Source organism: Pagrus major, chromosome 17 (genome assembly GCF_040436345.1).
Source record: "Pagrus major chromosome 17, Pma_NU_1.0".
NCBI classification, from domain to species: Eukaryota; Metazoa; Chordata; class Actinopteri; order Spariformes; family Sparidae; genus Pagrus; species Pagrus major.
Genome location: NC_133231.1, coordinates 21,115,548 through 21,129,387, shown reverse-complemented (window position 1 = coordinate 21,129,387; position 13,840 = coordinate 21,115,548). Strand labels below are relative to the sequence as shown.

Sequence of the window (13,840 nt, the reverse complement as noted above, 5' to 3'; positions counted from 1 at the left end):
GACATTTGGCTAACATAATATTAACAGGGTCAACAACGCTTTTTAAAAACGACCAATCATTTCTATGAGTATTAATACTTTTGTTACAGATTAAAGCACAAAAGTACCTCACTTAAAATCAAAAAGCTCAAAAAGAAACTAAAAAAGGTGAAAAGGGCTCGGGATTAAAGGGCTAAAATAAAATAAAAACTAAATACAAAAAAAACTCCTCAGTCGACCAAAAAACTACAACACCCAACAGCTAGGCGCATTAATGATTGACAGTAAGTCTGTCCAATCACAGACACTGAAATGTTCAGACTACCGCATTGGGCGGGGCTTCCTATCACAAGAATGGAGGCGATCGGCGGGCAAACGCTTCATTACACGCTTTGAAATGTAATTTCCCACGAACACTTTTACATTTTTGGATTTCCATGCCACAGCTGACGACCAGGGACAAACAAAAAGCGCACGCCTGTGTGAACTACGAGTGGTGACTACATGGGCGACTGTCCAACGAGAGTAAATGAGAGGTAAGGAGAAAGAAGGGCCCGCCGTTGTAGCCGTTGAGCTGCGGGGAAAAGTGGGTAGCGCCGCCTGACGGACCGCCCGACGAACCGGGGAGCCGCTGTCAGGAAACCGCGGTGCCGAGAAACAGGTCTGCAATATCGGAGGGAGCGCCGCCAACAGCTCTCCATATGCCATCACACACTGTAAACAATGATATGAATCACATTTGGGAGGAAAATTAGGCATTATTTGTGCGGTGCTGGAGCAGTGGACGCACTGTTAGCAGCACGGGGCCTCCATTTGGCTAACAGCTGAAAAATGCGATGTTTGCTCGCGGAGTTGTTCCGGAGTGTGTCTGTGAGAAAACTGCTGTCTTTTATATGACTGGGCATTTATGTGTACGAGTATATGACTAATGTTTGAGTTGTGTGAGAGAAAATGGCCACTACATACTGACGGAGTTGTCTTACCTGTTGTCATTTAATTGTTTTCTTTACCACAGGTGTGCCTATACCTTCTGGATGACTAAAGTACTCCTCATTCATTGGGCGCAGCATTGAAGTCACGTAACACAACACATCCATAGAGCAGCAGCATGGCCGGGCAGCAGGAGGAGGCAGAAGGTGTGTACATGGAGCACCAGTATATGTGCAGTGAGTGCCATCAGCTCTTCAACACCCTTGAAGATGTGCTGATCCACCAGCAGATCCACACTGGTCAAGAGGGAGAGGGAGAAGGGGAGGTCATGAGCATCCAGGGTGTCCACGAGTTGGGGCAAACCCAGCAGTACCAGTGTCTGGAGTGTGGGACCCTCCTGGTGAACCCAGAGGAGCTGCTGCAGCACCAGGAGATGCACATGAGAGAGGCTGGGATGGAGGTGGAGCAGCAAGGTGAGCATGAATAACTGGAGACATGTGATGCAATGTGATGCTGTTTGTGGGAGTGGATTTCTGGCTTTTTACAAGGAAATGCATTTATCCAATAAGATAACGGAAGGGAAGCAAACATTTCTCTTCATACTATCTCTAAGATTTCTATTTTTCATGGTAAAACCAAGAAAGAGCTGATTGTGCATGTAACTGTTCCCCAGAGCTGTGTGAGGTTTTGGAGACAGAGGAGGCAGGGTCGGCAGGACCTGTCCAGTACCAGTGTCTTGACTGTCTGGCTCTGTTTCACTCACCTGAGACCTGGCTGGAGCACAGACGGACCCACAGCAGGAGCAGCACACACAGTAACACTGAGACAATGGTAAGGGACCAAATACTTCACACACATGGGAGATTTATTCAACTAACTAATAACTTTAAGACTTCTTTGTTCTGATCTGGAAAGTATAACTGATTAACTCAAGTTTTCTGTATGAGTACTCGGGTAGTGTTTCTGCTGCGATTGTCACAATCATCACACACAAAATAATAAACAGACTGGTGCAGACTTTTTAAAACAGTAACACTTGTTTTGTCTGTATGTTGCTTCCTGAATGTAACGTCGTTGTATCAATCACATGTTATTATGCAGTACATGCAGATCATAACATGTGCGGTATGCACTGGGCTACAGCAGTAAATGATATTGGCTATATTCTGCTGCAGACATACTCGCACATCCTAGTTCTAGATTTGTGTTTGCTAACACAACTCTCTTAAATGATCAAGTGCAGTATCTTTTTTTGTTATGTTGTTTTATTGAGCTTTTTCAAGGAACATTAACACAAATGAACAAGTACAAAAGACAAAAAATACACAAGACTAGACAAAAGCACAGAGTCTCTCTCCATAACATTAATGATTCAGGAGTGCGTCAGCACAGCACTGGTCTTTTGAAGATGTCATTGAGTGACAATCGTACAGATCAAACCTGCAAACAAAAGAAAAGTCTCTGCATCACAAAGCAGAAAATAAAGAAAGAACTGACTCCTTCCATCTGCATGTGACTTCCTAGAAAAATAATTATACGTAATAGTAATAAACATGAGACATACGTGTACATCTAAAAGGCAAATAAATCCCTCCATAATATAGTGTCTGGCTCCTATGACATGTTGCCCCGTATAATATAAGACAAAAACTGCTTCCAGACAAGCAAATATGACTTTTTATGGTTATGCAGGTTGGCTATCATTAAATCAAATGATGCGTTCTCTGTAGTTAGTTTAACACACTTTCTATATTCAGGTCTAACTTGGCTTTTACAGTTAGAAAAGGTTTAAACTTTGATGCTGAAATCAAGCCTATTAAGTGTAAAGCAAATGCTGGCTTGGAGATCTTGGGTAAACACGACCTGTCACCCCAAGAGGGAATAGGCGAACGTTGCTACTCCTGTACTGTTTTGATTATCTCTCTCCAGAAGGGCAGAACCAGAGGGTTTCAGGGATAAAGGTGGCTTCACGCCCTTCACATTTCCAACACAAACTATTTAGTGCATTGTCATTTTTATTGGGAGTTTGTTTTTAGACTATCAAGTTCTGAGAAAACGCATTTGGCACACAAAATGGCTGACACCTGAAAATATTTGGTCAGATCTTATTATAGAGGAGTTAGGCTGAGAGTTAGATTCCAGCAGTAATACAGGTGTCAGCATTCATTTTCCATTGTGCTCAACTTGTTTATGAAATTTGTTTATTTGGTAGCAGTCAAAACCAGTTTTAGTTTCTGGAAATATTTTTCCATGAATACAGTAGCAAACTCTCCTAAAAATCTCTGGATGGTGACGACACTTAGTGAATCATTTTCCAAGAAAGATAACTTGTGATTGTTTCTGACTTTGCATTAATTAAATTTGTGTCAGGCGCCATATACTCTGACCCAAATCAGTGACTATCTGATTTGGGTCATATAGGAAAGCAGAAACTGGTTTGTTTCTGTTCAGTAATTCTAGAAAATACCAGTTTCAATAGTTGTCACTGCCAAACAGCAGACATCCAGGCTCTGAAGCGTCTGATAATCGACTAAAAGAGAGATGAATCAGAGTGATGGCACCTCTAAACTGTTTGGACCTTTGCTATGCTAAATGAACAAGCAATTATCAAATATTGACTAATTTCTGTAGCGCTGCATTAACTGAATATAAAAATGAAATTAAATGGAGTAACCCATATTTTTTGTCCCTTGAAGCAGGAGTATGTGCTTCAGCCCGATGGCACCATCACTCCAGTGAATCACATGCAGAACTACGTGCTGAGTGAGCAGCAGGCTGGAGAGATCTTGGCACAGGTACTTGGGATTGTAAACATCTCACAACAGAGGAACAGATATGACAACTTGATGAAGGGTTTTTAAGGTGCTATTTGTAAGAAAAGTTGATTTTTGAGTCTCATTACCAACTCCTCAAATACTGACGCTCTGGGTTTCCCAACTTTGGATACGCTTTGGGATTGTAGGACATATCGGATGCCATCCCAAAGTGTCAGTTTTTGATGAGTTGGGGATGAGATTAAAAAAATCAACATTTCTTACAAAATAGCACCTTTTAAGTTTTGCTCTTTGAAAGTTCCTTTGTCAACATTTCTGTGTGTATGTTGCAGGTGTTCGCCCAGCAGCAGCAGCAGCAGCAGCAGCAGCAACAACAACAACAACAACAGAAGAAACGTCAGTCAGTCTCCAGACATGCTGCACCCTCCCGTTCCTCCCTGCTGCCTCCAGTGACGGCCACCCCCGGCTCTGCGACCATGCACCTACAGATTCTCACAGCTCAAGCGCTGGCAGACAACTCTGGCACTCCCAGTCTGCGCCGCTCCAAGCTGCCCCCTCTACTGCCTGCTGTGGGCCGAGGCTCTTCGGCCAAGCTAGGGGTCCTGGAGAACGGTGTCCAGAGACTGGAGTTAAGGTTGGCCCCTGGTGTCCAGGATGACACCCAGCAGCAGCAGCAACCAACAGAGGTGGTTGTCATCCACCCTTATGAATGCTCAGAATGCTCCCTTCTCTTCCAGACCCCAGAGGACTTCCTCCAGCACCAGGGAGAGCACTTCCTGGGTCAGGACAAAGAGAGCGGAGAGCCAGGCGTCATGAGTGGCTTCGAGGAGGTGCGAGGGAGGGAGGAGACTACAGAGAGGGTGGAGGACATTAGGATTAGAGTGGCAGAGAAGAAGGTAGCATTCTGTGCCAAGCCACAACCGTGTGAGATCTGCAACCGCACCTTCACCTCCATCAACCGGCTGGCTGCTCACAAACGTGTGCACGAGCTGGGCACGCATGAATGTCCAGAGTGCGGCAAGGTGTTCAAGAAGGCGACTTCACTGCAGACACACATGCGCACACACTCGGGCGTGGCCAGGTACCTGTGTGTGGACTGTGGCAACGGCTTCACCACCGAGATGACTCTTATCATGCACAGGTAAAAGGCTCAGCGACAACACGGCAGTCAAGATAACAGTGAGAAACTGACCTCAGATATGATTAATGATTGTTTCATCTTTTCCTCCTGGTGTCTTACAGGAAGTCCCACACTGCAGATCCTCTTCACAAGTGTCAGTTCTGCAACAAAACCTTCACTAACATGACCAAGTACCTCTACCACCGGAGAACCCACCTCAACAAGGACTCATCTGGCACACCTGTCCCTGTCTCTATGGTAGTAAAATAAGCATTTGTGTTCACAACCTCTAATTAAAACCTCATATACTCACTTGAAAACAGTTAAAAGACTATACATTTAAAGTTTACCTCATCAGCTCAATTGATTTTTGTGAATGTAAGCTTATTCTATGGTGGTACAGGGGCAACAAAAGACTGGGAAAGTTGTGTAAAGCTAAAAAAAATACCTGTTTGGAACTTTAAACAGGGAAACCGTTTAACTGATGACAGGTGATAGTACCATGATTGGGCATGAAAGGGGCGTACTCGAAAAGCTCAGTCGTTGACAAACAAGGTTCACCACTCTGTGAAACTCATGAAATCTTGTATTAAGGATATAACTACAGAGGTGGAATGGGGAGACGGTTTTGTTTCTCCTCTGATCTACCAGCGGAATTAGTAACAGAGCCGCTGCAGGGGTGAATCGACCTCTGTGTGAAAGTGTAAGTCGGCAGTGTGGGACAGTGGTGCGGCATTCTGATGCCGTTCACAGTCTGACAGCTAAACAGATCCTTCACTGGAACTCTCTCAAAATAAAAAATAAAATATCCCACCCTTGAACCCACTAAAGCAACGTTACAAGACCAGACAACATTCGTCTAGCAGGCAGTGTCTTTCGCAACTTAACTTCGTCATACTTCGGCCCGGTAAACAGAGTCTGTCCCCGGCAGCAAGAGCCAGGCGGTGATTATATGACATAATATCCAGCAAAAAACTCTTTCGCCTTCCACTATTGTGTTGTTGTAGTTACTGTCTTTGGCAACTTATATAGAAAAAAAATCACCAAATTTATGTGGAATAGTCACTGCGACCTCCTGAGTCTACTGTGAACTTCCCCCTGGAAAACATCATCACACACAGTGAGAGCCCGACAGGTTCTACTATTTATGATGGTGATTATGTGATGTAATTTTCGAGCACAAATCTTCTCTTTGTCACTTTCTATATGATTATAAACAGTCCGTGGATACATTTTTAGATATACAGGTGGAAACGTGTTAAAAAAACCAGACAGATCTCAACGTTATGACGTGTACCATTGCGCCTATTTTGGTTCCGCAAAGCTGGCTTGCGGAAAGAAATGACATGGAGCGGCTTCATGCCAGCACTGTTTGATTCAGTGTGAACAAACAAAGGAGGCATAGAGGGGAGCCTTCGTTGCGGTGCTATTGCGGAATCTCTGTCTGAAAAGGGCTTGTGGAACTCATCCTGTGTATGAAGGATGTTACTACATGGACTCATTATTGGTAAACACCATTAGTTTGAAATGCTTGCATTCATGTTTTACACAGCATCCCAACTTTTTTGGAATCGTGGTTGTAGGTTTCAGTATGACATTTGCCTGTTTTCTTCTCTAGGTCTCAGCTCCAAGAAGAGCAACTAGCTCAACTCTTGCCATCTTACAGAGAGCAAGAGAGAAGAAGAATTCTGACTCTGATGACGCAAAAAGCCAGATGCTGGCCCCTCTCACAGAGGAAGAGATGGAAAAGATGGGGGAAGAACACAAAGAGCTTAAACCAATACAAAGTTCTCAAAGGGGTGAAGTGGAGAAACGGGTGGAGGACAACAACATGGAGGTGTCTGCCCCACTTCAAGGCAAAACCACTGACCCCCAGCAGGTAGCAGATTCCACCAAGTCTAGCTCAGCTCCAAACTCTGCTCCTCTGAATGACACTGGAGTCACACCTGGCTCCGCTGATTCAGCAGAACCTGCTTCAGCTGCATCATCAGAAAAAGAGCCTTTTTCTTGTCGTTCCTGCTCTAAGACCTTCCCCTCCCAGCTGCAGCTAGTTCACCATCGACGCAAGGCACATGTCACCGAGCGCAAGTTTATTTGTGGCATGTGTGGCAAGTGTTTTAAGAAGCACATCCACGTGCGCAACCACATCCGCACTCACACCGGTGAGCGGCCCTTCCAGTGTTCAGACTGCGGCAAAACTTTCTCATCCCTCGCCAATCTGATGAGGCACAACCTCATCCACTCTGGCGTGCGACCATACCGCTGTGATGTCTGCCACCGCTCCTTCTCACAGTCCTCAAACCTCCGTCAGCACACCTTGCTGCACTCTAATGCTGCAGCACTTACCTGTCCGGACTGCCCGGCCACCTTCCGCTGGCCCACCAAGTTAGCAGCACATCGCTACACCCAACATCCAGGCGCTCCAGCTCCTTTCCCATGTCCGCACTGTGAGGCTGGCTTCCTGACCAAGAGGCAACGAGAGAGCCACTGTCTGGAGCAGCACCCCACCTTGGCGCAGGCTGGTACAGGGATAGAAGTCGGCAAAGAGACAGACAAACAAGCAGAGGTGGGCAAAGATCCGAACTCTGAGCCCTCCACCTCAACCACAGTAAAGACAGAATCAGGGGATTCATCCAGTTTTGTGCGAGGGGGTTTAGATTGCAACATTTGTGGGAAGAAGCTCAATTCTCCTGCCAATCTGCGACTTCACAGACTGAGCCACTGCACCTTAGGCCCAGGGCGGCCCCGCTGCACCTCAGGGAAGCGACCCAAAGCCCACCAGTGTCCTGTCTGTGGCAAACTGTTCGTGTCTTCCTCCGGAGTCGCACTTCACCTGCGAGTCCACACTGGTGAGCGCCCCTTTCCTTGCCAAGTGTGCGGCAAGCGCTTCCGTCAGAACACACACCTACGAGAGCATCTGCGCACACACTCGGGCGAACGTCCATTCCGCTGCGAGGTGTGCGGAAAGGGTTTCATCCAGAGCATGCACCTGGCTGAACACCGTCGAACACACACAGGCGAACGGCCGCATGTGTGTCCACAGTGCGGCAAAGCCTTCAAGACCTTTTCCAACCTGAGGAACCACAAAAAGACCCACGCCCGGCAGCAGAGGCTGGATGAAGAGGCTGCCGCTCAAACTGCCATGGAGACCGGCTCTGCTGTGACAGTGGTGGACACTTCGACAGTGGAACTAGCTAACGGGCAGCCTCAGCTCATCCAGATCCAAACGTCAGATCTTCAACAGGTTAGAATGAATCTAGAAGTCACCTCATCCATTAAAACTGCCAATAAAAAGCACAGCAAGAAGCTAACATGAGCATAATGCCATGGGGACTATGTTTAGCCCTATCTAGTAAATAGATCAGTCAAGTTTTCCTGAAAAACAATGTATAGACTCATGAAAAAAGGATCCCCCTCAATCTTCACATAAGATCCAACAGAAGTATGAGGCAGAGTCTGTCCCACAGACACGGCCTGATCTAGACAGGACTGTTGTACCTTTACTGTACCTATCCATTCTGTAGATAAAGGTGCAAAGGTGGAATGAAGGAGTCATTGTTTTTTTGCCTCTGAGCTGGCAGCAGGGGTAGCGAGAGTGTTGAATTGATGTCTGTCATTTGAGCTGGCATGGGGACAGGACGGGACAGGGGTGTGACGTTTTGACAACTCGTTATGCGTGCGTCTAAAAAGCAGTGTAGACAGTGTAGAAAGGGCTTGTATCTGCAGAGACCCTGCCATCTGTTTGTAATTTCTCATTTTGGGGTGTCCCGAACGTCTCCAGCCAATAATGGCGCACAAGGTGTCCGGGCGGGACTTTACGAGGCTGTCAGACCTGGTATCAACATGCATCCTGGGCGATCTGATCACAAGTGGACAGCTGTAGGTACAGATGTGAACACCCCCGAGACGCATTGAGGAGGTCGAGTCACTCGGACCACATTTGGAGGTCGTCTTGGCCATTGTTTTCGCAGTAGGGGTCGACTGATGACGCTTTTTCAGGGCTGTTACCGATTATTAGAAATCAAAGAGACTGAAAACAGATATTCATTTGCAGTAAAAATGAAAATCAACCAGTGATGAAATGAACCCAGGTACAATTTAGGTTGCTAGGTGCTGTTCTGAAGTACAATTTTCAGATACTTTACTTGAGTATTTTCTTTTTCTGCTACTTTTTACTTCTTCGCCACAACATTTGATACATTTAGTTACTAGTTACTTTACAGATACAGATTATTCCGTGTCTATAGGTTAATAATCGTGACGTGTTACCATCAGATACTGTTTTAGACTCAACTTTGAGTGAGAGGATGTTGCATCAGAGCCAAAGTAGCACATTTGTAAATTATTTTATCTGCAATCTGACAAGACAAATCACTGATACTCATAATCGGATAATGCTGAATATCAGCCCGATAAAAGGCAGAATGGATTGAACACTGTTTGATTTCCATGTGTTCGCTAATGTGAATTACATGTGTGAGCTCGCTTAAAACCTGTTAATGTTCACAGCAGATGTTTGTAAACTGTTGCAACCAAGCATTGAATTAGTAACTGCAGTATCCCCGGACTCCTTTACAAATTGCGTGATTTTAAGAAGTGTTGGGTGAGGATGAGCTTAACAGACTTTGTGAAACAGCAACGTCAAATTCTGAATCCTTCGAGCCTTCCCGTGAATTCAGCATTAAGTGCAAAAGTTGTTTCATTCCTTGTCAGTTTGTCGCGGCACCGTTGTACGAGCCTTGCTTCTTCCATGGCTGAAGTGCATCTTACCTCCCAACGTTTAGCATTTACACAAAATTTCTGAGAGAGGACAACATTTTATTAATTACAAATTGTAGGCAGCTGCTTTGCTGCCTTTGGAGAAAGCTCCCTTAAGAAAAATCGCTGTTTTGTGAGTTGTTGCGTCTACAACACATTCTTAACTATTTCATTCTCATTCATTTGGCAGAAGTTATACATGAAAATATTTCTTTCTCTCTTTGTGTAAAAAACATAGTATCCATTTGTTCCAGTGATGTACGTGCTCATATAGAGCGGTGAGTGGTCACTCGAGACGCATGTCGAGACGCACTTAATGCCAGGAGTGAACTGACGGCGTGAAGCTGTCCATTTGTGATCAGATCACTCAGGATGGACGTTAATACCAGGTCAGAATTCCCTCTATAGAAATGTAGGGACCAGATCGTTCTTCTGGTGTGGTTGAGCTGGGGAGGAGAGGCAAACTTTGACAAAATCTTAAGTTTACACTGTTGAAAACTTGTGAGAGGATAACATTTAATCAGTAAATGTGTCCGTGTCCTCACTGTGCAGTAAGATAAACTCAATCTGGATTCTGTTTCCTCCTCTTAGGGGCAGGGCACTCCGACCATCATGTGTAATGAGTTTGGGGAGACGATAGCCATCATATCGACCAGCGAGGGAGAGGAGCTGCCTCTGGAGCAGGCCCTGGAGATCTATCACACAGCTCTGGAGAACAGCCTCGCTGTGGACGGACTGCAGCTCATCTGAGGACTTACCTTCAACAAAAATAAAATTTATCCTGCTGTCGCTGAATCGATGACTTCAGTAATTGTCTTAATGCTGACTGAAACAAAGACTGAGTATTCAGTTCAGTGTAATGGTCTACTGGAACCTGATCATTTCTACTGGACATGAATGCTATAAAATGACAAAATGCATATGGAGTTCAGTAACCACACCAAAGTATATCAACTTCCCTCAAAGCTCTGAGAGGAATCAGTATAAAAATGTATTGAAATGATGAATACTTAAATTTGGCATTCGTTATGATAAGGACCATTGGTTGTGCCTCAGATGACATTTGTATGATTAATTTTATCATTTATATGAGATGGATGTGACTTTTCTTCTGTCTAAAGGTTTGCTCCTGCAAACTGTTGCAGTGAACTGTTCTGTTGTAAATATGTGAAATCAATAAATGGTTTTTCAAGATGATAAACATCTGTAACCCACAAACTTATTCATCAACATTCACATAGCAAGAGTCGACTCTGTACAGCTCTGTAGAGCTGATGAGAACTTTTCATTAGCTACTTTTATTTTTAAAGAGGTTCTAGTGAACCATTTATATCATTTTACATGAATTAAACACTTCTTTATTGGCAATATGTGAGCAGATTGTAACACATGCCTGCAAGCAAAAGAAATGAGATTAGAGGAGTTTGTTTCCTGCATTCTGGTGACATTTAAAGAATAAAAAAACATTTAGTTTTACTTCTAATTCTCAGAAAACACTGCAGAATAATTCACCCTCTGAGGTGAACTTTTGTAAATCTGGCATAATGTAATATTTACCACTTTCACTCATTTACTTTATGCCCTGTGTGTCAGCCTCTCGATGGGGATTGATGCAGTTCGACCCCCGTGATTGACAGAGAAATTGACGTGGCAGATTTTACGGCACCTTTCCTTCAAAGCTATCTTAACTGGATTCTTCTCTCCAGGGCGTCTGACATTTGTTTATATATTCTTTCTCCTCTCCCACTCACTGAAAAGGACGAGGTGCAGCAGACTACAGCATGTACAGCACCAGAAACAGGTAATGATAACTAAGAAGTGGGAACATTTCTCATAAATTGGGAGAATTTTGACCCCATAGAAAAATGGGAGTCTCCTGGAAAAATCGGGAGGGTTTGCAAATATGTTGTAAAATGACGTGAAAAATGTGACCTTCCCTGTCGCTCTCGTTGAGGATTTGTTTAACTTGTTTGATGCTGCTGGACTGTGGATTTCTTTGTGAAGGACTTGGGTCAGCATTTCCGCAACAGTCCAAAGGATGTGACGTTCGAGGGTCTCGTCTCAGAGCCTCTCTCCGAACAAAAATGGTGCTTCACTTTAGATAAAAGTCTTGCACCACTCTGTTTTTTTTGTATCTCTGCTTAAGGAAAACCCATTTTTCACATTTCCAGCGATGAAATCACTTTAATTGAACACCTAATTTTATTTGCATACTGAAAGATACAGATACAAACTTAAATTATTCATATAAATTCCTCTCTTGTATACTGGAACAGCAAAACAAGGAGCATAACACAAAAACATTAACAGCCATATTTATTATTTTTTCCATTTCTTGTGTTTTACTTTTGGTAATGGGTGTCTTAAAAGTCAACTTATGTTCAATGACAGATTTTTTCCTTATCAATAATATAACGAGTCTACTGACTCTACAGTAATTATTTACAACACAACCAAGTCTTGCACAAAGACACAACCAGAATTAGATTCTACCAGCTCTCTTTGATTCATCACCCTCCCCTCGCTTCCCCCGGTTTTCTCTCCGCCTGTCTAAAAAAGGAGGTCTGGAAAGAGCAATAAAGTGACAAAGGGAGGAAGGAGGGAAGGGAAGAGGTGGAGGAAGGAGATGTACAAGTGTTGAGGGTATAGAATCAAACTTAGCCAGGGACAGAGAGGCATACGTCTAAAAACATACGGCTTATTACTGTTCAAAGAATATAAAGGTCCACGTCGTGTTTTCTGTCCTCCTCTTTGAAATGAGTAAAAATAAACTGCACCGCAGGTCCTTGCTGAGGCGAGAGGCCAGTCAAGGGAAGACTACAATGGAGGAACTGCACAGGTGTGGAGCAGCATCGCTCACCTGCCTCCAAAATGATATATTTATAAAAAAAACTAGTACAACAAAATCAACAGCTGGTAGAAATGAAGGAAACGAAAGGACCGGGGCTCACTGCAATGATATGAGAAGTAATAATAATAATAATAATAATAATAATAACCATCGGAATAGTACAACAACAAACTGAATATGACAATGTTAAAAAAGTTAATAAAACTGCTTGGCAATAGAGGATTAAGGCCGTATCAGCCTGACCTCTACGACTAAGAGCCAGGATGTGCCCATTGACTCTGACCCTCCTCCTTCCTTCATGGCTAGCGAATGAGAGGCACAGGAATGCTTGGTTCCTTCCTTCTGGCATGTGCTCGGGTCAGTCGCAAGAAGGGAGGACTTGGCCAGACAGGTTAATTGCAGGAATGATGGCACTGCCAGAAATCTACTTTGAATTTCAGTCAGTTTTTTTTTTTTTTTTCAGTCACTTCCTGGTAGACCTCCCCTGAAGGTCTACATGTGAGCAATAAAATGGAGAAAATCTGATCGTTGCAGGTCCGTAGTAATGAGTTCTCTTGTCAAATCAAATAGTTTCCGGCTGTTGAGGGCCCAGCCCCCGAATGTCAGCAGAAACAAGACAGTTAAGTCTACATACAGCTTGTTCCTCAAGCAGATACTTTACTCCTCTTATACTACTAAAAACAAATATCAAAACATGTATCGTCCTTGTTTTAAAACCGCCCATATAGGGTTCGTCAGGTCCCTTCGTTCAAAAACAAGAACCCTTTTTCTTCTTCAAGGTGAAAGAGTGCAGCTGCACACAATGGTCCTTCGTTCACTGGCAAACATGGGAGCTTTTTCTCCAAGGTGGTTAATACAGAGTGCTAATTCAAGTGTGGGAATTGATAGTTTGTGTGTTTTATGTGGTAGTTTTGTGCCACTGGTCGGTCATGTGTCCTTTTTTTTTGGTACAAGGGTCACACATTACAAAAAAGAACCCTCATCCTATCATTGCATACAAACATCTCTCACTCTCACAGGTTGAAATCAGGATCAAATCAAAACAAGTGTGTAAGCATGTGGGGGGTGGAAAGGTGTGACTGATTTGTCAGCGTCCCTCATCTAGAAGAGTCCTGTGAATCGCGAGCATCCTCCGGGCTCGCCTCTGTCCCTTGCTCGTCTTCGTCATCCTGCAGGTCCCCGCATCCTCTCGCAGATCCTTCTCCTGACTGGGAACCGGAGGGTCCAGGGAGGGAACCAGTTGAGTCCGGGATGCCTAAACCCGTGGCGTCAGAGGGGGTGGCCGTCTGCATGATCTTCTGCCGGACCTCCCTGATCTTCAGCTGCAGACACACCTTGGTGGGGAATATATCAGAGTATCTGGTCTGGAAGGCTGCAGTGGCTTGAGCTGGAAAGAAAAAAGACAACATGGATGAATGTGGAAAGTCG

The 13,840-nt window shown here is 44.4% G+C and overlaps 2 protein-coding genes across 5 annotated transcripts in view; one reads left to right on the top strand and one right to left on the bottom strand.

Moving 5' to 3' along the window:
• Nucleotides 1-346: 346 nt before the first annotated feature.
• On the top strand, nucleotides 347-10,762 carry znf526 (zinc finger protein 526). 3 transcript variants are annotated; one of them, XM_073484883.1, is made up of 8 exons: nucleotides 347-515; nucleotides 995-1,382; nucleotides 1,583-1,740; nucleotides 3,609-3,704; nucleotides 4,016-4,824; nucleotides 4,926-5,061; nucleotides 6,422-8,047; nucleotides 10,153-10,762. In XM_073484883.1, the coding sequence occupies exons 2-8, from the start codon at nucleotides 1,088-1,090 to the stop codon at nucleotides 10,309-10,311; spliced, it is 3,279 nt and encodes a 1,092-aa protein (XP_073340984.1). In that variant the 5' UTR covers nucleotides 347-515; nucleotides 995-1,087; the 3' UTR covers nucleotides 10,312-10,762. The 3 variants fall into 3 exon arrangements, with proteins under 3 accessions (XP_073340984.1, XP_073340982.1, XP_073340983.1); XM_073484881.1 differs by having other exon boundaries at nucleotides 348-515; nucleotides 3,606-3,704; XM_073484882.1 differs by lacking the exon at nucleotides 347-515 and adding an exon at nucleotides 678-849 and having other exon boundaries at nucleotides 3,606-3,704.
• A 963-nt stretch (nucleotides 10,763-11,725) lies between these two features.
• cicb (capicua transcriptional repressor b) overlaps nucleotides 11,726-13,840 on the bottom strand; it is a 37,405-nt gene continuing 35,290 nt past the window's right edge. For both annotated transcript variants that reach the window (XM_073484904.1, XM_073484905.1), the window contains exon 21: nucleotides 11,726-13,799. In XM_073484904.1, coding sequence (XP_073341005.1) covers nucleotides 13,510-13,799 — 290 coding nt within the window. In that variant the 3' untranslated portion in view covers nucleotides 11,726-13,509. The remainder of the gene's footprint in view (nucleotides 13,800-13,840) is intronic.

Bases quoted from the DNA above. Each gene is read 5' to 3' on its own strand.
- znf526 (XM_073484881.1), top strand. From the start codon at position 1,088: ATGGCCGGGCAGCAGGAGGAGGCAGAAGGTGTGTACATGGAGCACCAG. The intron at 3,705-4,015 runs GTACTTGGGATT...TGTATGTTGCAG, and splicing joins CTGGAGAGATCTTGGCACAG to GTGTTCGCCCAGCAGCAGCA. The intron at 8,048-10,152 runs GTTAGAATGAAT...TCCTCCTCTTAG, and splicing joins AAACGTCAGATCTTCAACAG to GGGCAGGGCACTCCGACCAT.